At 44.4% G+C, this 20315-nt stretch overlaps 1 protein-coding gene across 7 annotated transcripts in view; it reads right to left on the bottom strand.

Annotated features, from left to right (window-relative positions):
- Positions 1-20315, bottom strand: part of ZNF618 (zinc finger protein 618) — a 180128-nt gene that overhangs the window by 27568 nt on the left and 132245 nt on the right. For 3 of the 7 annotated variants that reach the window (XM_057549352.1, XM_057549356.1, XM_057549353.1), the window contains exons 6-10: positions 15922-16011; positions 14982-15017; positions 14813-14890; positions 7885-7944; positions 7254-7343 (exon numbers count right to left, since the gene is read on the bottom strand). In XM_057549352.1, coding sequence (XP_057405335.1) covers positions 7254-7343; positions 7885-7944; positions 14813-14890; positions 14982-15017; positions 15922-16011 — 354 coding nt within the window. The remainder of the gene's footprint in view (positions 1-7253; positions 7344-7884; positions 7945-14812; positions 14891-14981; positions 15018-15921; positions 16012-20315) is intronic. The other 4 variants (XM_057549357.1, XM_057549358.1, XM_057549359.1 and 1 more) reach the window with 2 other exon arrangements.

Genomic DNA, 20315 nt, shown 5'->3' with positions numbered 1-20315 from the left:
ATCCACAATGTGCAGCACAGAATACAAATTTATTTGTTAGGTGAAGCAGGAAAATGTGAGTAATAACCAAGAGGAAAAAAATCAATAGGAACATAAAGAAATGACAGGGATGATGGCATTAGCAGACAAGGACCTTAACACAGCTATTATAAATATGCTCAAACATTTAAAGGATAATATGAATATAATGAAAGAAACAATGTAAAAAGGAACCAAGTGGAAATTACAGAGATGAAAAATATGATAGCTGAAATGTAAAATCATTTGATGGATATTTCTAATGAAACAAATAAGACTGTAGAAGAAAAGATCAGTAAATTTGTATACAGGACACTAGAAATTATCCAAATTGAAACACAGAGGGAAAACAAGGCTGAAAAACTGAACAGAGCTTCAATTGATCTGTAAACATCATAAAACAATCTAATATATATGTAATTAAAGTCTCAACAGGAGAAGGAAGAGATTGGGGGAGAAAAATATTTGCAGAAATACTGGCTGAAAATTTTCCAAATCTGATGAAAAATATAAACCCACTGATCTAAGAAGCTCAGTGAACCCCAAACAGGATAAACACAAGGAAAACTATACATCATAATCAAATTGCTGAAAATTAGTAATATAGAGAAATATTTAAAAGCATTCAGAGAAAAGAGACCCATTAAATACAGAATAACAATCAGAATGATCTCTGAATTCTCATCAGAAACAACATAAGCCAGAAGATAGATAAAGGAATGACATTTTTAAAATGCTGAAAGAAAAATATCTCAACCTAGAATTTCATATCCAAAGAAAATATCCTTCAAAAGAAAAGGTGAAATAAAAACACTTTCAATTAAGAGAATCTTTCATCAACAGACCTACAGTATAAGAAATGTTAAAGGAAGCTCTTCAGGGAATAAAGGAAAATCATAACATAGAATTCAGATTTATAAAAAAGAAAGAAAAACATGAAAATTTTAATATGTGGGTAAATATAAAAGGCATTTTCTTATTTCTTTAACAAATAACTGACTATATAAAGCAAAAAGAAAAATTATTGGGTTTATAACTTATGTAGATGTATATGTATCGTAAGAATAGCACAAAGGACAGGAGGGCAGTAAATAGAAGTAAGTTGTTATAAGATTGGATTATGTGTGATGTGTTATAAATTCATGGTAAACTGTAATACATTAAAGATGAATGTTATATACCACAGAGTAACCGCTAAAGAAAAAGAGGTATAGCTAGAAAGCTAACAGAGGAAACAAAAAAATTCTTGATTAATATTAAAGAAGGCAAGAAAAGTAGAAAAAATGAGGAGTAAGAACAGATGGGACGAACAGGAAAAATTATAATAAGATGGTAAATTTAAAATCAACCATATCAATAAATTATATTAAGTGTAAATGGATTAAACACCTCAATTAAAGAGCAGGGATTGCCCAACTGGATAAAGGAGCAAGAACCAACTATATGTACACACTTCATATATAAAGACACAGATTCAAAGGATGAAAAGAGATTTATCATACAAATACTAATCCTAAGAAACCTGAAGTGGCTATATTAATATCAAATAAAGTAGATTTCAGGACAACAGGTGTTATCAGAGATTTAAAGGGGCACTGCACAATTTTAAAAAGGGTCAATTCATCAAGACACAATGATCCTCAGTGTATGCACCTAAAAACAAAGTTTCAAAATACATGAATCAAAAATTGACAGAACTAAGGAGAGAAACAGCATATCCACAATTATTGTTGCAGATTTTAATGCTTCTCCCTCTACTTAATAGAAGAAATAGATTTTTTAAAAAGCCTGTAAAAGTATATGAGATTTGAACATTATTAACCAACATAACCTAATTGACACTATACTCAGGGAACACTCTTCCCAACTCACTTTATGAGGCCAGCATAACTCTGATACCCAACTTAGACAAGGACATTACAAGAAAAGTAAAATACATTGCTGGTTGAAATGTAAAATGGCATAACAGCCTGACTGTTTCTTAAAAGTTAAACTTATCATATGATCCAGACTAGGTATTTACCTAAGAGAAACGAAGGCATTTGTCCATAGGAAGACGTGTTCACAAATGTTCACAGCAGCTTTATTTATATTAGCTCCAAACTGGAAACAACCTAAATATCCATCCATAAGTAAACAGATGAAGGAAATTGTGGTATCTGCATCTAGACAGTGGAACACTACTACTCATCAATGAAAAGGAATGAACTACTGATACATATAAACATGGATGAATCTCTAAACAATTATGCTAAATGAAAGAAGCCAGACCCCACCACACACAAAAAGAGTAGATACTATAAGATTCCATATTTGCAAGATTCTAGAAAATACAAACTAATCTATAGTAATAGGAAGCAGATCAGTGCTTGCCTGGGGGTAGGGAAGTGGTGAGTGAGGGATTACAGAAGGGCACGAGGAAACTTTTGGGGGTGATGGATATGTTCATTATCTTGATTGTGGTGATGGTTTCATGGGTGCATACATAGGTCAAAACATCAAATTGTTTACTTTAAATAAGGTACTTTATTGAGTGACAGTATACTTCAATAAAGGTGTTTTTTTAAAAAAATACCAGAAATATTTATTTTCTTGATTATGAGCATGGTTAACAAACCACTGATTGAATTTGGGGCACTATCCTAATCCTAGGACTGTAGTTCCCTGCCACTGAAGGGTCAGTTTGGGGAGTGATATTAAAAGCCAGGTAAAATTCTAAGGAATTTTAGATAGATGTAATCAGAAAACACATGCTTGAAAGCAAATTAACTCTACAAATTGCCCTAGGTCTCAAAGCAATTTAGATGCCTTTCCAAGAAAAAGAAGCTCAAAAAAAGAAGTCATTCTTCTGGAAAAGAAGAAACATCCCAACACTGTAATGTCCTTTAGTTCATTTCATGGTTTTCTGATAGTCAATGTATTTTAATAAAGAACAGACATGGTGACTTATTTTTTTAAAAAAGTCAATCCATGTAATTTACCACATTATCAGAACAAAAGATAAGAATCATAGGATCATCTCAATAGATGTAGAAAAAACACCTAACACCAATTTATGATAAAAACTTTCAGTAAATTAGAAATAGAAGGTAACTTCCTCAACTGACCAAGGGGCATCTATGAAAACCTATTTTAGCTAACATAATACTTAATGATGAAAATGATCATACTTAATGATGAAAAACTGAACCCTATGATTGGGAACTAGGCAGAGATATCCACACATTTCATTTATTCAGCACTGAACTGGAGGGTCCTAATCAGCATAATGGGGAAGAAAGAGAATAATAAAAGGAATACAGATTAGAAAAAAAGAAGTAAGGCTGTCTTTATTAGATGACATCAGTATGTACAAGAAAAATTCTGATAAATTTAGAAAAAAGCTAATAGAACTAATAAGTGAATTTAACAAAGTTGCAGGATACAAATTCAATATATACAAAAATCATAGCAACAAAAACTGGAAAATAAAAAAATCACAGTAGCATCAAAAAACCCCATAAAATACTTAGATATAATTTAATGAAATATGTGCAAGACCTCTGCTCTGAAAATACAAACTATTGCTGAGAGAAATTTAAATAGACCTAAACCAATGGAGAGATATACTATGTTCGTGAAGTGGAAGATCGACTATTATTATGATGTCTGTTCTCCCCAGATTGGTCTATAGATTCAGTGTAATCCTAAACAAAATCCCAGTTGGATTTTTTTGTAGCAATTGGCAATAAGACTAACATTTATATTGCAAGGCAAAGTTCCTTGTTTTAAGGAAAATATTCTTAAAAATACACAAGGTTGAATAACTGAAAGTACCTGATTTAAGACTTACAGTAAATAAGACCATGTTGGCACCAACACAGGCAAATAGATCAGTGGAACAGAAATAAACTCACGCTTACTTACGCATTCAACTGATTTTCAACAAAGGTCTCAATGCAATGTAATGGAAAAAGGACAATCTTTTCAACAAATGGTGTTGGAACAACCAGACAGTCATATGGAATAAAGTTAATCTCAAATCATACCTCTCATCATTCACAAAAATTAACTTAAAATGGATCAGAGACTTAAATGTAAAAGCTGAAAGTATAAAGATTCTAAAAGATAATAAAGGAGAATATCTTCACCACCTTGAGGTAGGCAGGGATATCCTGAGTAGAACTGAGAAAACACTAACCATAAAAAAAATTGATAAATTAGACTTCATTAAAATGAAAAACTGCTCATCAAAAGATACTATATGAAAATCAACAGTCACACCAAAGACTGAGAGAAAATGTTCACAATATATATATTTGATAAAGACCCTGGATATAGAATATATAAAGAACTCCTCCAATTTAACAATAAAAAGACAAACAACCCAACCAAAAAAAATGGGCAAAAGACTTAAACAGTTTCCAAAGTAAAATATACGAATGGTTAATAAGCAAATGAAAAAGTGCTCAACATCATTAGTCATCAGGAAAATACAAATTAACACCACAATGAAATACCACTACACACTCACCAGAATAGCTTCCTACCACCAAACTGTTGGCAAGAAATTGCAGCAAGTGCAACTCCCATCTGTGGCTGGTGGGAGTGAAAGGTGCTACAATCATCTTGGGAAATGGTTTGTCAGTTCTTAAAAAGGTAAACATACTCTCCCCTATGACCTATCAATTCTACTCCCTGGAATTTATCCAAGAGAAATGAACACAGAAATCCTAGTACAAGCATTTTCATAGCAGCTTTATTCATAATAGCCTAAAACTGGAAACAATTCAAATGAACAAGCAAATGGCTCAACAAACTGTGGTACTTGCACACAACAGAATATTGCTCAGCAGTAAAAAAAAGAATGAACTGATATATACAACATGTATGAATCTTAAAAACATTTTGCTAAGTGAAAGCCGTCAGACCCAAAAGAGTACATATTATATGACTCCATTTCGTTAGACCTCCTTCCAGTCAGCCTACATCTCTCTGGATGCTCTCAGGAGACCCAGGGTCTCTCAAGGCCTGGCCCTGAGTACCACTTGATGAAGCCATCAAGTCCAGCCCCCAATTCCACATAGAACCCATGGACATACAAATATCTAGATCCAAAGGCCACTGGAGGGGCTATTTCTTGGTCAGCTTTGGAGAATCAATCCTCTGTTGCATCTAGCCTAAATCTCTCACTCTGTAACTTTAAACATAGATGATCATAGAGTCCCTAGACTTCAGTAATAAAGAAGAGATGCACTCAACAAACAGATGCAGAAAGACAAAGAGAGTTCACAATAGAGAGAACAAGAAAATGAGGAACAGAGAAAGACTAGACAGCCTTTCCGGAGAGAAGTACCTGGGTGTTAGGGAAGAAATCAGGGTACAAATGAAGCACCCCTTCCTGCTGTACCATCTGACATGTGATGCAGGAGAACTTCATGGTTAAGGGTATGGGCCTGGAGGTTGCCTGTCTGGGTTCAAGCCAAGCTCCTCCTCTTATTAACTCCATGACCTTATTCAACTTGTTCCAGCAAGAGCCATTTGGGGGAAGAGCAGAAACAGCACTGAAGGTTTTCTCCAAAGGCTGAAACCCAAGTTGCAGGCTGGCTTTGTAACTAACACCTAACTGTAAGTGCATTCTGCATAGCACCCCCTCTGGGCACCAGGCAGCGGGGCAGTTGCTGTTTCCCTGGAGAGCACAGGTAAGCAGGTACCCACACACAATTGCCCCTGTCCCTGCCCATGGAAAGCGGGATCCCCAGAGGGGTCTGAGCCAAGGAGCTCAAGCCAGCCACAGCCCTGATGCTTCAGCACCAGCACCATGAGTGGGTCAAACGATGGGTTAGTGTCCACCCAGTGTAAGCTGTGTCCTCTCTCCCCCGCATAGGACCTGGACATGTGGTGGGCACTAAATAACCCATACATACTTAGCATGGGTGGCAGGATAGGTTCCTCTAGTTGAGCCACTGCAGATGCCTGCCTGAGGGTCTCCTTATACTGGAGATGACTGGAATCCAGACCCCTGGGCTGAAAAGACCTTGAGAGCTCCCACAGGTGGGAAACCTGAGCCCAGAGAAGGGAAGTGACAGGTCCAAGGTTACCCAGCAGTCAGGGGTCCAGCAGGATGAGAAGCTTAGCCTAGGGTTCCACCTAAGGATGGGTGCTCCTGCCCACAGGGAGACCCCTCAGTCCTGCTGCTCTGCGCAGCAGGCAGGACTTCCTGGGGAAGCTACCTCCTCCACCGCCTGAGCTCTGGACAACCCTCCCTGCCCACCTGAAAGCCCTCAGGGGCCCACGTGCCTGTGCTGCTACAGCCAGTGCTCCAGGAGGGTTGGGCCTCCCCTACTCTAGGCACCTTGCACCCTGATGACCTTGCATAATCCCTTCCCCTCCCTGAACCTAAATCTTCCCACAGACCGTGGAGTGGGATCCCCATAGCTCTGTTGTGACGAACAAAAGCAGGGATACTCCCAAATACCTCTTAAACATCCCACCCTACTGCCCTGCAGTGTGGTTAAGCCCCGCCCTGTCAGAACTCTGGCTGAGGACTGAGGGCCCTCTTAGCTCATATACTTGGGGATCTAAGGATACAGCCCCCTCTGACATCCAAAAGTGAAGCTGGGAAATCAGCTGCATCGGGAGAATGGAAGGCCAGGATGTCCCTGTGGGAAGGATCCTTAGAACCCTTTCCCTCCCAGGCCAGGGGAGGAGGGAGAGATTGGGGGCCTGCCCAAGGCCACACACATGCCTGTGACTCCACTGGGACTAATACCCGGGGCTTCTGGGGCCGGCTTGTCACTCCTTCTGACTTCTTACCCTTTCTACCTCCAAGGGCAAAGCTGTCTTGTCTAACTGACCATCCTCTAGCCTGGGTTAGGCCCTGCACTGGTTCAGACTGAAGCTGCATTACACGGTGCTGCCTTTGGGGGTGGGGACTCAGGAACCATGTGATTTGGAGGTGCTTGGAAGAGGTGAGGACAAGGCTGCTGAAGGACTTGGGTGAATGATGCCCACCCTTCCTAATCCAAAATCCACATGGGCCCAGGCCTCTGAGACCACCGGGGGAGGACTCAGGCTTTCCTGGCTTAAGGGTGGGGCTTTCCCAGCTCCTGCAGTCAGGTGGCCCCAGGTCAGACCTGGACACCTAGAGGCTGACCCAGAACAAGTTCACCTTTGCTTTCACCCTCCCCTGGCAAAACTCCAGAGCCTCAGCCTACAGCTGGCCCACCCTTCCCCCAACCAGAGAAGGTACTCACTGATGGGGGCGTGTAAGGCCACATGCTCCTGGTAGGGCGTGTAGTACTTGTACTGCTTTCCGCAGAATTCACAGGTATAATTGCCGGTTTCTGTCCAAGGAGAGAAGAGTGTGGGAATGGGTGCCTGTTCCCATCCAGAAGTAGCAGCTTGCTCCCTCCCCCCAAACCCCTCCTCATTCTGGGACCACCAACTAGAATCAGGAGCCCCCTTGAGTCAGACCGCCGGGGTTCAAATCCCAGCTCCTCTATTTCAAGCTGTGTGACTTTAGGCAAATCTATTAACCTCTCCGTGCCTCAGTTTTCCTATCTGTAAAATGGGGCAATGATAGGACCACCTTATAGGATTGCTGTGAGGATTAAATTTGTATGTCACATGCTTAGAACAGTACCTGGCACACGCTGTCCTCCTCCATCGCTCCACCCCCAGGCCCCGGTGCTCAGGAAATGTGTGGTGTCCTGAGTTGACCTCCAGTGCCAACCTCTTTATCAGCCCCTTTTCAAGCCTTGCCCTCTGCAATGGCCACATGTGGGTCACCTTGTCTCCAGGACTTTCCCTGCCCCCAAACACCCCCCACCCTCTGGCAGAAGGGGTCACATCTTCCTCTTGGGTCCCACCGAACTTCATCTTTACCTCTCTTTTGGCACTGCCTAACTTCTTTCTTCTTAAAAATTTCTGATGTAATATTGTTCACTGGGGGAAAATTATAAAATACTGATAAATACAAATACAAAATTTTAAATATAAGAGAAACTTCAATCATCTATAATCCCCCAAAAAGAGTCGCAGCTACCCCATGGGGTGGAGCATTCACCTGGCCACTTGCCCCAGACCCCACCCTGCACTCCCATCTCATCTCTCACTGACGTCAGCCGTCTGGCTTCTACGGGCCTTGAATTAGCCGGCCCTGATCTATCTCCTCTTTGTAACCTGGTGCATTCAATCGACAATATTTTGTAGACATCTTGCTCAAATCAATAAACATCGATCTCTACTGCATTTATTGGCTGCCTGGTTCCCACTGGACTTTGGAATTTGCTGAGCCAGTCTCCTAAACCAGAGGACACTGAGATTGTTTCAAAATTTTTCCCTTATAAAAAAAATGCTGTGATCCATATCCTCGTAGAAATTTTTGCACATCTGCTCATTATTTTTGCACACCACTGCAAAATAAAGATTATTGTTCATAATCTTTGCACATATTTCCTCAGGATAAATTAAGGGTCTGCATTTTTAAGGCTTTTGATCACCACAGCACCAACTACTTACTGAAAGGTTGGGCCAATTTTCGCCCCCATCAGAAAGATCTCAAAATGACTGTTTCCATATACTGTAGCCAGCATTAAGTACTATCATCTTCTTACTGTGCCTGATAGGGAGAAATACATTGCACTGCTGGTTTTATTTTCCATTTCTTTGAGTTCTAAGGAAGCTGACTATTTTTGAGGATTAATGAACTACAGTTTTTCTTTTGTGACTTTCCTATTTGTGTTTACAGTCAATGTTTCTATAGGCATGTTTACCTTTTTAAAATCGCTAAGAACTCTATAGATTAAGGGCATCAACATTTCGTTCGACATGTTACAAGTATCTTTTCTCAATTGGTTTCTTAGTCTGTTTATGTTCTTTTCTTGCAATATAGAAGCTTTAAAAATTTTGGTAGCTAAATAATTTTTGTTAACTGATTCATGACCACTGGTAAAGATATATTATTGCTCTTTGTAGGCTCTGAAGTTGTTAGATCAGCTGTATTAATTGTATTATTCAAACTCTATATAACCTTTATTTCTCTCCTTGCTCTGTCAAAGACTAAATGTTGTGATCAATCCTTCCAGTTCATTGTGTTTCTGAATTTATTTTGTATATTTAGATATAATGTTGTTTGATGCAGATAGGCTCATGAGATCAAAACCTCCACTTTGAACCATATCCTTTGTTAACATTACACTATTTTCTAACACAGCAGTTCTCAAAGCGTGGTCCCTGGGCTAGTGGCATCAGCATTGCCTGGGAACCTGTTAGAAATGCAAATTCTCAGCACTTTTTTCAGACATTCTGAAAGAAAAATCCTAAGGATGGGATCCAGCAAACTGTGTTTTAACAGGTCCTGAAGAAAATCCTCAAGGGTTAGAAAGTTAAGAACCACCACTCTAACTTTTAATTACACTGTTTTATTAGTTCGTCTGGTATTAATATTATTAGTTCTTGATAATTACTTTGTTAGATCCTTCTACTTGTTCACATGTCCCTAAAGCCATTTCCCTAAATTTTCTTGTACTTGCATTCATCAAACAGGTACTGTGCTAAATGCTGGCACAAAATGTTGAGCAATGGTCCCTGCCTTCAAGGAACTTACAGTCTGGAAAAGGAGAAAGAAAAATCAAATAATCACACAAACAAATCTAAAACTGCAAACACAATGGGTAGTCTTAAGGAGACACAGTGCTATGACAATCCTAATAGGGAATTCAATTTAGTTAAGGGAGTAGGAAAGAGCTCCATGGGAAAGAGAAGAGTAAAAGACAAGGAATTAACTAAGTATGTCTCTAATAAACCATTCATAATTGGATTCTTTTAAGTTAACCTGAGAATCTTTGTCTTCTAATAAAGGAAATTATGCCATTTGCTTTTATTGCTATTACTGACTTGGTTTTACTTGTCTTACGATTCTTTTCTTTTCATCCTATACCCTTTCTGGTTTATTCCCTTAGTTTTCAGTTGTTTGATGTATGAACTCTTTTCTTTGCCTTTCCATTATTCTCCAATATCCAGCATTTTCCAATATTTTCCATTGTTCTAGACAGTATATAAGATACATGTCTCTAATTTTTATAGTCAAGCACGAAATGATATTTTCATATCTATTACCATTGAGAAAGGTAGTTTAACTCAGTGCCTCTCAAACTTTAGCCTAAATAAGAATCATCTAGAAAGATTGTTACAACACAGACACCTGAGCCCCACCTTGGAGATTCTGATTCCACAGGTCTGGTGTGGGGCCTGAGAATTTACATTTTTAATAAGCTTTTAGGAGATGCTTATGCTGCTGGTCTGGGGACCACACTATAAGCAGGACTGGTTTAACCTACTTTATTGTATCCTTCACCTATTCCTTCCTTCCTGGTTTTTAACATTCATTTTCAATATTTTAGAATGATCTCTTTTTTTTGCATTCAATTTTATAATCAGATTTGCAACATTTTAAACTTAAACTTACTTCTAGTTTACCTGGCTTCAGTATTCACAAGTCCTCTTTTACTATGAATTAATGCCTCATAATTGAGCCCTTAAATGTGTTCAACCACTCAGTTCATTGGAGTACATCTTTAAGTAATTTTTTGAAGTTGGGTATATAGGAGAAATAGCATGTTTTTGAGCCCTTGCTTTTTTTTTTTAACACATAAATCACAATTTGTCTAGATATAAAATTCTTAGATTATACCTTTTTCCCTTCAGAACTTATTCCATGATCTTTCAGCATTTAGTATTGCAGGGAAGTCTGATGCAAGTCCACCTTGAAATCATTTGTAAGTAACTTGCTTTTTTATGTCTAGGTACCTGTATAGTTTTCCCCCTTATATTTATAGTTTAAAGAGCCACTAATATCTATTTAGTTATGGGTCTTTTTTTATTGATTCTACCTGACATATAGGTCTTCCTTTAGCTGAGCAATTTTTTCTTCTATTGTATCTTTGGAGTATTGTTTCTGTCCCACCAATTATCTGGAACTGTTTCCCCATTCTCCATATTTATCATGTTTTCTGATTATTAAGCTCATCTGTTCAAGTTTGTCCTTCACATTATTAATTCCATTTCTGCAGATCAACTCTGCTCTTTACTATCTACAATGCAGGTTTTAATTCTGTTCTTATACTTTCTGCTTCTCTCCAATTCTTCTCATCTCACTCCTCTCTCTTTGCCTTTTCATCTTATCTTGTTGCTTTTTCACCATACAGCTTCCTTTTTTACAGAGGTCATGCTATGGACTGAATTGTTTCCCCCCCAAATTCAGATGTTGATGTCCTGTCTCCCAATGCGATGCTATTTGGAGATGGGGCCTTTGGGAAGTAATTAGGTTAGATGAAGTCATGAGGATGGGGGTGGGGTCCCTCATGATGGGATTAGAGACCTTATAACAAGAGGCACCAGAGAGTTTGTTCCCTTTTTCTCCTCACCATGTCAGAGTACAGCCAGAAAGAGGGTCATTGGACCAGAACTCAACCATACTGGCACCCTGATTTTGACTTCAGCCTCCAGAACTGTGAGAAAATAAATTTCTGTTATTTAAGTCACCCAGTCTATGGTACTTTGTTATGGCAGCCTCAGGGAACTAAGGTGATATTTTCTCATACTTGACTGTGGTTGCCAAACAGCATTTCCTTCTAGACTCTGTGGTAGATCATTTTCCTCTAAGTCTCTTAAATTCCTTTCTTGTCATGTGGAATTTTCATAGTTCCCAAGTTTTATTTTCTTATTTTTTTTTTACCTTTCAAGTCACTCTTCCTTATCCAGGTATAAAACTCAAGTAACCTATAAATAAATCCAGATTTACACTGTTTCAATAGACTTGAACGAATTGTCTTCGATCATCCCCCCATTATCATGGTAGACCATTACCATGGGAGTAATTCTCAGATCTGCAGCCGAAGAGCAAGTTGACACACAGGGCCTCTTAGACCAACTCCCTCCTTCTAGCAGGATTCCTCTGCTCTGTCCTGGCTCTGGCTTCCTCCTCCTTGAGTACTTAATTCTCCAATTTGCTCAGCTGACAAGGATGTGGAAGGCGTACTTCCCAGCATGCCCTGCTGCCACTGTTTCTCCTCTTCCCCTGACCTACAGAGCTCTACTTGTGGGGACTAGTCCCTCCACAGTGCACTGTACCTCTACTAGCTCCCCTTATTCTGTGCCTCATCACTATCAGGGTTCTGTGGCACTGGCCAGCTTACAAAAAGTGGCAGAAGCCCAAGAAGCAGGATTCTGACCTCACAAGGCAGTTGCTGAGTGGTAACAAGGAACAGCCTCATACTCTTATAGACATCTCATTTCCATGGCATCAAGCTGGGAGCCAAACTCAGTCAGTTTTCTCAATGCAATTCCCTACCCCATATAATTTGTGATAATTCCTCCTGGGTCCTAGCACTGGCTGTCTGTCAGACGTAGTTACTGATATAGAGAACAAGTTTCATCTTGCTCTGTACCTTTCTGGATAATTAATAGGTACCACTTGTTTAATGCTTTCCATGTAAATGTCAAGGACTATACTAATTCCTTTACAAATATAATCTCATCTAATCTCCACTACAATCCTGAGAGGTGAGTTTTACTGTCATTACTGTGATTAGAGAGATTATAAAACTTGCAGGACATCACACAGGCATTAAGTATAGAGCTGGGGTTCATCTGTGGGATGGCTCTAAAGCTCTCACTCTTGACTATCTCTCAGCAACATCGCTCATTCGTTAAGCCCTAAATACGAGCCTGGTGCTGGGCTAGACACTTGACACAGGCATCCTCCAACAGCCCTGAAGAACAGATAGATGTTCTTATTCCCAACTTATACAAGAATCAAAGGACACTCAGTGGGGGTAAGTAGCTAGTAAATTGGTGATGTCAGCATTCAAACCTGGGCTTGTCTGATTCTATAGCCTATGTTGTCTGTATTCTATTTTGATAATTATGATGCTACAGATGGAAGGGGTGGTGCTATGCTGGGGCTGCTGGCAGATAGCATTGAAGCGGGAGGGGGTGAGTTTCACAGATCCCAATGTCCCTGTCCTGCATTGGTCTGTGAATGTCCGTCATGGAACATGTCTGATTCACATCTGGGTTTTCCCACAGTCTACCTTCTGACAGTTTTAGTGTTAAGGATATCATCATTTTCTTCACTTCAAGATTATTATTTTTTTTGTTTTAAAGATTTTTTTTTTTTTGATGTGGACCATTTTTAAAGTCTTTATTGAATTTGTTACAGTATTGCTTCGGTTTTATGTTTTGGTTTTTTGTGCCTGAGGCATGTGAGATCTTAGTTCCCTGACCAGGGATCGAACCCACACCCCCTGCATTGGAAGGCGAAGTCTTAACCACTGGACCACCAGGGAAGCCCCCACTTCAAGATTATTTTAATGTTACTGTTTATTGAATGTTTACCATTGCATATGACAAGTGCTGTCATACAGACATTATTTTTACATCATATTTACAGACATTATCACATCTCCAGTTTCCTGAGTGCTTTAAGAGGTAAAGAAAAGGAGAGAATCATCTCCTACGAGGAAGGAGGAAGAACACTCAGGGGACCATCCAATGCCTTCCAAGGGCCGAGACCAAGTCCCGCCCTCTGAGGCTTGTCTCTGGCTTCACTGTTCCAGCTCCCTTGACTCTCCTTCCCTAAACTTCCTCATCCTTTCAATCTACGTTTGTATGTATATTTTCACAAGCTGCCTTAATCCTTATTGCAACAGGTAGAGCCAATAAAGGTCTCTTCTTGCTGGGTAGTAAGAGTGGCATGGAAAATAGAGAGCAAGAAGCAAGCATGCAAATTCCTGAAGGGCTGGACCAGTCTCACTTGCGAGAACCAACCTCCACACCGACCCAAATCCACACTCCCTGCAGCAGCCAAACTGTCTTCCTAAAACACAAATCTGATCAAGTCCCTTCTCCACTGAGTAAACTCTGGCTCATTCCCCTCAGGATGAAATCTAACTGCCTTCTTCTGGTTTTCAAGGCTCTCTAAGACCTGAACTCAGAATCGATTTGCCTTTCAGTTCCTGGAACAAGTGCAGCTCTCCTGCCTTCATGTGGGATACAGGGGCTCATCCCCACCCTCATCCCCATGCAGAAGCCTCACGGATTCCCAAGGCTGGTCAGTTGCCTCCCAGCCCCACTGCTCCCTGGGCTTCTATGTTGTAACTACCTGCTTACTGACCTACTGCCCCCTTTGTGTGTGAACTACCCAAGGCAGGGCCACATCTGTCTTGCTCACTGCTGTGTTCCCACAATACTCAATACCAGTGCGTTGCAAATAGTCAGGTCAAGTGCGTGTCTCCTGCTCTCAGGGGTTTACTGGGATGAGGACAGAGCATCTGCATGTAGCTCCCCCGGAGAGCTTCATTTGCTGATAAACCCCTTCTGACAACAATAACGACAGTATTTTGCGAGCACCTACTATGTACCAGGCACTGTGCTAATTAATAGGTGATTTATATCCATGATCTCATTTAATCCCCCAACAAACCTGCGGGGAAGTGTCACCCTTACTCCACAGGTGAGGAGCCAAGGCTCAGGATGGCTAATACTGGGCACCAAGCCTGTGCTACCTTCACTGCCCTGACCTGGACCCTGTGCTGTCCTGCTGCTTCCCAAAAGCAAGGCCTAAGAGTGACTGACCCATTTGACAGGTGGGCAAAGTGAGGTACAAGGAGGCCAGTGCCTCACTGGCCAGAGCTGTTGCTGCAGGATTAGCAACGCTGCCCCCTTCCAGTGGTGGGACTCGCCCTGCCGCCCTCAGCCACCCCCACCTGTCTCCCCACCCAGCCCCGGCCCCAGAGAGAGGCCTGCATACTTGGCCCGATTTTCTGGAATGGTTCCGGGGGCTCCTCCTTCACCTCGTCAGTGGCCACGACACCTTGGTCGAAGGGGTCTGTGGGAGAACACACGGCCCTTAGTGCCCTGGTAACCAGGTCTCAGAGCTCAGGTTGGAACAGGGAGGTGGGCAGCGACCAAGGACTTACCTGCCCGATTCTCAGGGGCCCCTTCCACACTAAACACTGCGCCCGGGCGGGAGGCGGCAGCCGCAGAAGGAAAGAAGCAAACAGGAGCCCTGTTAGTCCCTGCCCATAGCTGCCTCTGCCCAATGCTCCCAGCCTCTGTCCCAGCAAGCTTGCCTTTGGGGCCCAGGACAGCTGCCTCAGCCACTGTGGCCGCCCAGGACACCAAGGGCCACAGGAGGGTACATCGCTCCATTCCTCATCCCCCCCACAGGCGAGGGCCCACCCCAGGGCAGGAAGACGCTTTCTGGCTGGCCTGTTTCTGGATCACCGCCAGCCGCTCGAGGGACCAGGGCAGGAGAAAAAAAGGAAGAGGTGGCGGGGTGGGGAAAGAAAAAGGAGGTGAGAGGAAGGATGGACCAGAGGCGATAGGTGGTAAGGCCTGGCTGTCACAGCCTGACACGGGCTTGGGGTGCGGGGCTGCAGAGGGAGACCTCCGGAGCCTTTCCCAGTCAAAGACCCTATTTCTAGGATTCTCAAGATTCCAAAAATAAATTACCTAAATTTATCTTTCTAATTTCTAACTCTATAATCTAAGATGCTAAAATATCATCATTCATTTAAAAAAATTGGTTTAATTTCACCAGAGCGTGTGAATACTCAACATGAAATCATAAAATAAATCGGTATAAAATTGCTGATATTCGACTGATTTTGACCTACAAAAACGGCAATTTCACTTGGGCTACCCTCATCAGAAATACACATGGAATATGATGGGGACCTTCTCTAGCCCAGAATCCTCGGAGGTTCGTCACTCCACTCGTGGTCTGCCTGCTGCCTGACCTTCCCTGGGTAGGAAGAAGGTGGGGAAGCTGTGGGTGGGCCCTGGGCCCCATAAGCAGCCCTGGAGGGGGGTCTCTTTATGTGACCCTGCTCCTGAGGAGTGAGGGGCCTGACTCACCATCCACTGCGTGCAGGTCTCGGTGCTCCTGGAAACAGCTGTAGTATTTGTACTTCTTCCCGCAGATGTCACACGTGTACCTGAAGTTGTCTGCGGGGGATGGAAAGACACGTGGTTACCAGGGCTTCAGTCACTTGGGACTGGGGGAGGTGGTGTGGGCCAGACTGGGCCCAACTGGTGACTCCATGGAGAATAGTTCCTGGGGTGTTAGGAGTCTTCTACACAAGGAGACCAGGGAGCCTTGAAGTGATTTTCAAAGGCACTCCCAATCCTACCCAACGTGAGCTGAGCCCCTAAGGGCCTGGTTCATGACTTCCTTCGTTATGTGAGAATAACAATCACCCAGCTACAGCTTCCTGGGTGTTGGCTGCACTGCTAGGGGCCAGGCCAGGAGCTCCCCCAGCATTCCCTCCATTCGGCCTTGCAATCGAGGGAGGAGGTAATAACCCACTTAACACTTGAGTCTACTGAGGAGCAGAAGGGACCTGCTGGAAGCCCCACAGCAAGGGGGGCCTGGGTGAGGCCCATCACGGATGGTTCTGAATGACCCTGGCTACTGGCGTTCCCGTCCTGTGCAATGTCTCGGCTGGACCCGCTGACTTGCTCCTAACAGAGACAACGCAGTAAGGTGAGGAGCAAAAGAGGGCCAGGAGGCTGGTACCCCAGCCCAGGAGTGGAGAGTGATTCATCTGGACAGAGAAGGACCATGTGCCCTGACTCAGCCATGGCTTAGTGTTAAGTGATGTCACAAGAAGACTACGACTTTGGCCTTGCTCACACCATCTCGGTCTTGCTAGCTGCCCTGTTGCAGGCTGCCTCACGTAGAGACCCACTTGGCAGCCTCTGGTGAACAGCCAGTGGGGGAACTGAGGCCCTCAGCCCAACAGCTTGGGAAGGATGGATCCTGCGAACAAACATGGGAGTACGTACAGAGGCAGTCCCTTCCCCGGCTGAGCTGTGAGATAAGACCACAGCCCTGGCCTTGACTGCAGCCTCGTGAGAGACCCAGAGCCAGAGGACCAGGTGAAGCCACACTCAGATTCTGACCACAGGAGCGGTAACATAATCAATGCCTGTCGCTTTACAAGTCAGTAAGTTTTGGGGAAATGTGTGACACAGCAATAAACAATGACAGGGCCTGAGTTTGGATGATCCCCTAGGCCTCTCCAAAGTCTGAGGCTGGACTCGTACAGGACAGTGCCTTTGCCACATCGGCAGCCCCTCCAACGTTTGGACTAGCAAAGACCTTGTGTGTGTGCTCCTTGGGCTGATCTAGGGATGGCCCGTCCACCCCAGCTTCCCGAGGATGCCCAGCACAGGGAGGTTGGGTGGCTTGCTCAAGGCTGTACAGTGGGGCAGGGAATAGCCAGCATCCAGCTACTCACTTAACTCTAAGCCTCAGCTGAGTCAGGGCACATGGTCCTTCTCTGTCCGGATGAATCACTCTCCGCTCCTGGGCTGGGGTACCAGCCTCTGGGCCCCTCTTTTGCTCCTCAGCACCCAAACACAGGATCTGATGTGACCGCCCCATCCCAAGGTTGCAGTGCCAGGCGATTCTGTGGGAGGGTTTCTGGCCCCCGCTTAGCTGAACTCAGGGACACAGATGGCATTAGCCAGCTTCCCGCCTCTGCCTCCACCTCTTCCATGGCACCTGCAGTCCCTGGACGTGCCTGGCAGATGCAGGGCCACAGAGACGACCTGGTCTCCGGGCGAGGTACACACAGACATTCTGAGGGTGTGGGGACCAGGCAGGGTTCAGGCATCCACCATCCTACCAGGCCCTCCCATCTCCATGCCCCTGCCCCGACCCACCACGGAGTGGCGGGGTAAAGGTGGTGGGACGTGGGGAGGAGAGTCTTGGTCCCGGCCTGCCTCACCCAGACTGCCAGCAAGTGACAACCCCACCTCGGGATTCAGCATCCCCATTTCCCCCCTAGTTTGGGGAGGGGGGGTGGTGGCAGATGAGCTGATTCCCGGGGCCTCTCCCAGGCTGGCAGTTCCAGGATTCCAAGCCTGGCACGGGCTTCGATCCTTCCCCATGGCCAGCAATCCAACACAGGCAACAAGCTACCCCATCATGTCCCATCTGAACCGTAATCCTTCTCAGAGCTGGACACCGGGGGAACAGAGGTGGAGAAGTCAAGCCCAACTGGGGTCTGCTGGTTCCAGATGGGGTCCTGCCCTGTGAGTCCTCTCCCATACTGGTCAGTGCTGGTCGCCCCGCAGTTGCCTGCCCAATGTGTCTCATCTCTGCTCACGCTGCCTCTCCTACCAGCTGGGCCACGTACATCTACCACCTCCAATAAAAGGTGAACCACCAGCTTTCTGCCACCGAGAATTGCCCCACCCTGCTCTGTCGAATTCCACACCACATCCTGATCTACGTCTCCTCAATGTGGACAGGGCCACATGCCCGGGCCCACCTAAGGCAGGAGCGAATTAGGACAAGAGAGTTATCCCCAAAGGAAGAAAGGCAAAATGATTTTTTGGTCAGTGAAACCACATCTTCAGAACCCCAAGAGAGCTCAGGGACTCCAGTAATCTCTGGGGAGGCAGGCTCTGGAGTCAGGCTGCCCAAGTTCAAACTCAACTCCACCACCTACAGGTGCCATTAATGTTGGGCACGTGCCCTAAACTCTCTGCACCTCGATTTTCTCATCTGTAAAACAGGACTGATATGTTCCTTCATCTCCAGAATTGTGATAAAGAATAAATGAGCACAACACCTAACACACAATAAATACTTGGTAAATGTTATCTAATATTATTGTTAAACAAAGGCAAGAGAGCTCGATGCGGAGTTAATCTTTTATGTTCGTAGTTGAGAGATGGGTAACTGGGTATATGCCTCTATGTATGACAGTACTATTTTTCTAACAAATAAATGAAAGATTCCTGGACTAGAAGGTGTGAGACTTGGTTTCTATGCCCACCTCCGCCCCTAACAAGCTGCATGACTTCTCTCTGGAACTCAGTATCCTCATCTGCAAAAAGATCAAGGCTGGACTTGACATTCTCCACAGGACTCCATGGCCAGGCTCTTGTCGCGAGGCTGGGGTGTGAGGAGGCCAGACTTTCTGAGCAGGCACTGCTGGCCCAGGGCAGGGCGGCGGGGCAGGACGGAGAGTCAGAGCACACTGGCCATGGGGAGTGAATTCCGCAGAGAGGAAGGGAAAAGTGATGGAGGGACTAAAAATACCCCCAGTCACGAAGTCCTCCACAACCAGTGAAACTCCGGGAACAGCGGAAGCCAGACGGAGCATAACGGATCATTGAGGGGCTGCTGGAGAGGCCAGGGGCCCAGAATAGCCAAAGAAGGAAAGATAAATAGGGAAGTTCTTTAACTGTGTGGCTGACCACAGGCAGGCGATGGGAGCCGGAAGAGAAGGGAGCTATTGAGGGAGAAGGAGCCCGGGGCCAGGCAGGGGCAGGGTGGGGCTTGGGGAGGAGGCATAGGACCCTGAATTCCTCCTGCCGAGGACCCTCGGGCAGGTGTCTGGCCAACCTGAGGCTCAGATTCTCCAGAAAACGGAGGGGTAGCCTCAGCCCTGCAGGCCTTTCACGTGGTGTAAGAATCCAAAGAGAGGGTGGATGCGAAAGTGCCTTAGAAGAAATGCTGTTAGGACCCAATGGCAACTAAGACCCTGCCTCCTCAAACTACTCTGTTTTGGACTTTTAAGGGGGGGTGGCGGGGGGTGGTTCATGTTTGTTTATTTATTTATTTATTTTAATAAATTTATTTATTTATTTATCTTTGGCTGTGTTGGGTCCTCGTCCCCGCGCGAGGGCTCTCTCCAGCTGTGGCGAGCGGGGGCCTCTCTTCATCGCGGTGCGCGGGCCTCTCACTATCGCGGGCTCCCCTGTTGCGGAGCACAGGCTCCAGACGCGCAGGCTCAGTAGTTGTGGCTCACGGGCCCAGTTGCTCCGCGGCATGTGGGATCTTCCCAGACCAGGGCTCGAACCCGCGTCCCCCGCACTGGCAGGCAGACTCTCAACCACTGCGCCACCAGGGAAGCCCTATTTATTATTTTAAGAAACTTTTCATGGTGGTATACCAAGCATGCAGAACAGGGGTGGCCAAACTATGGCCCGCCCACTGTCTGTTTTGATAAGGAATCCATTTCCATACCGTCTCTGGCTGTGTTCGTGCTCCATGGCAGAGCTGAGCAGCTGTGATGGAGACGACCTAGCCTGCAGAGTCTAAAATATTTTCTATCTGGTCCCCTATCAAAAAATATGCTGACCACTGATGGAGAAAAATGTACAAATCCTAAACGTTCAGCTCGTTACATTTTTGAAAACTGAAAACACCTGTCACCAGTGCCCAACTCAAATCACAGAACCCAGAAACCCCTTCCCAAGGGTCACCACGACTCCGACTTCTTCCAGCGTGA

The sequence above is a fragment of the Balaenoptera acutorostrata genome, chromosome 6 (genome assembly GCF_949987535.1).
Source record: "Balaenoptera acutorostrata chromosome 6, mBalAcu1.1, whole genome shotgun sequence".
Lineage (NCBI taxonomy): Eukaryota > Metazoa > Chordata > Mammalia > Artiodactyla > Balaenopteridae > Balaenoptera > Balaenoptera acutorostrata.
The sequence above is the reverse complement of the archived record's forward strand: the minus strand, read 5'-3'. Positions and strand labels throughout refer to the sequence as shown.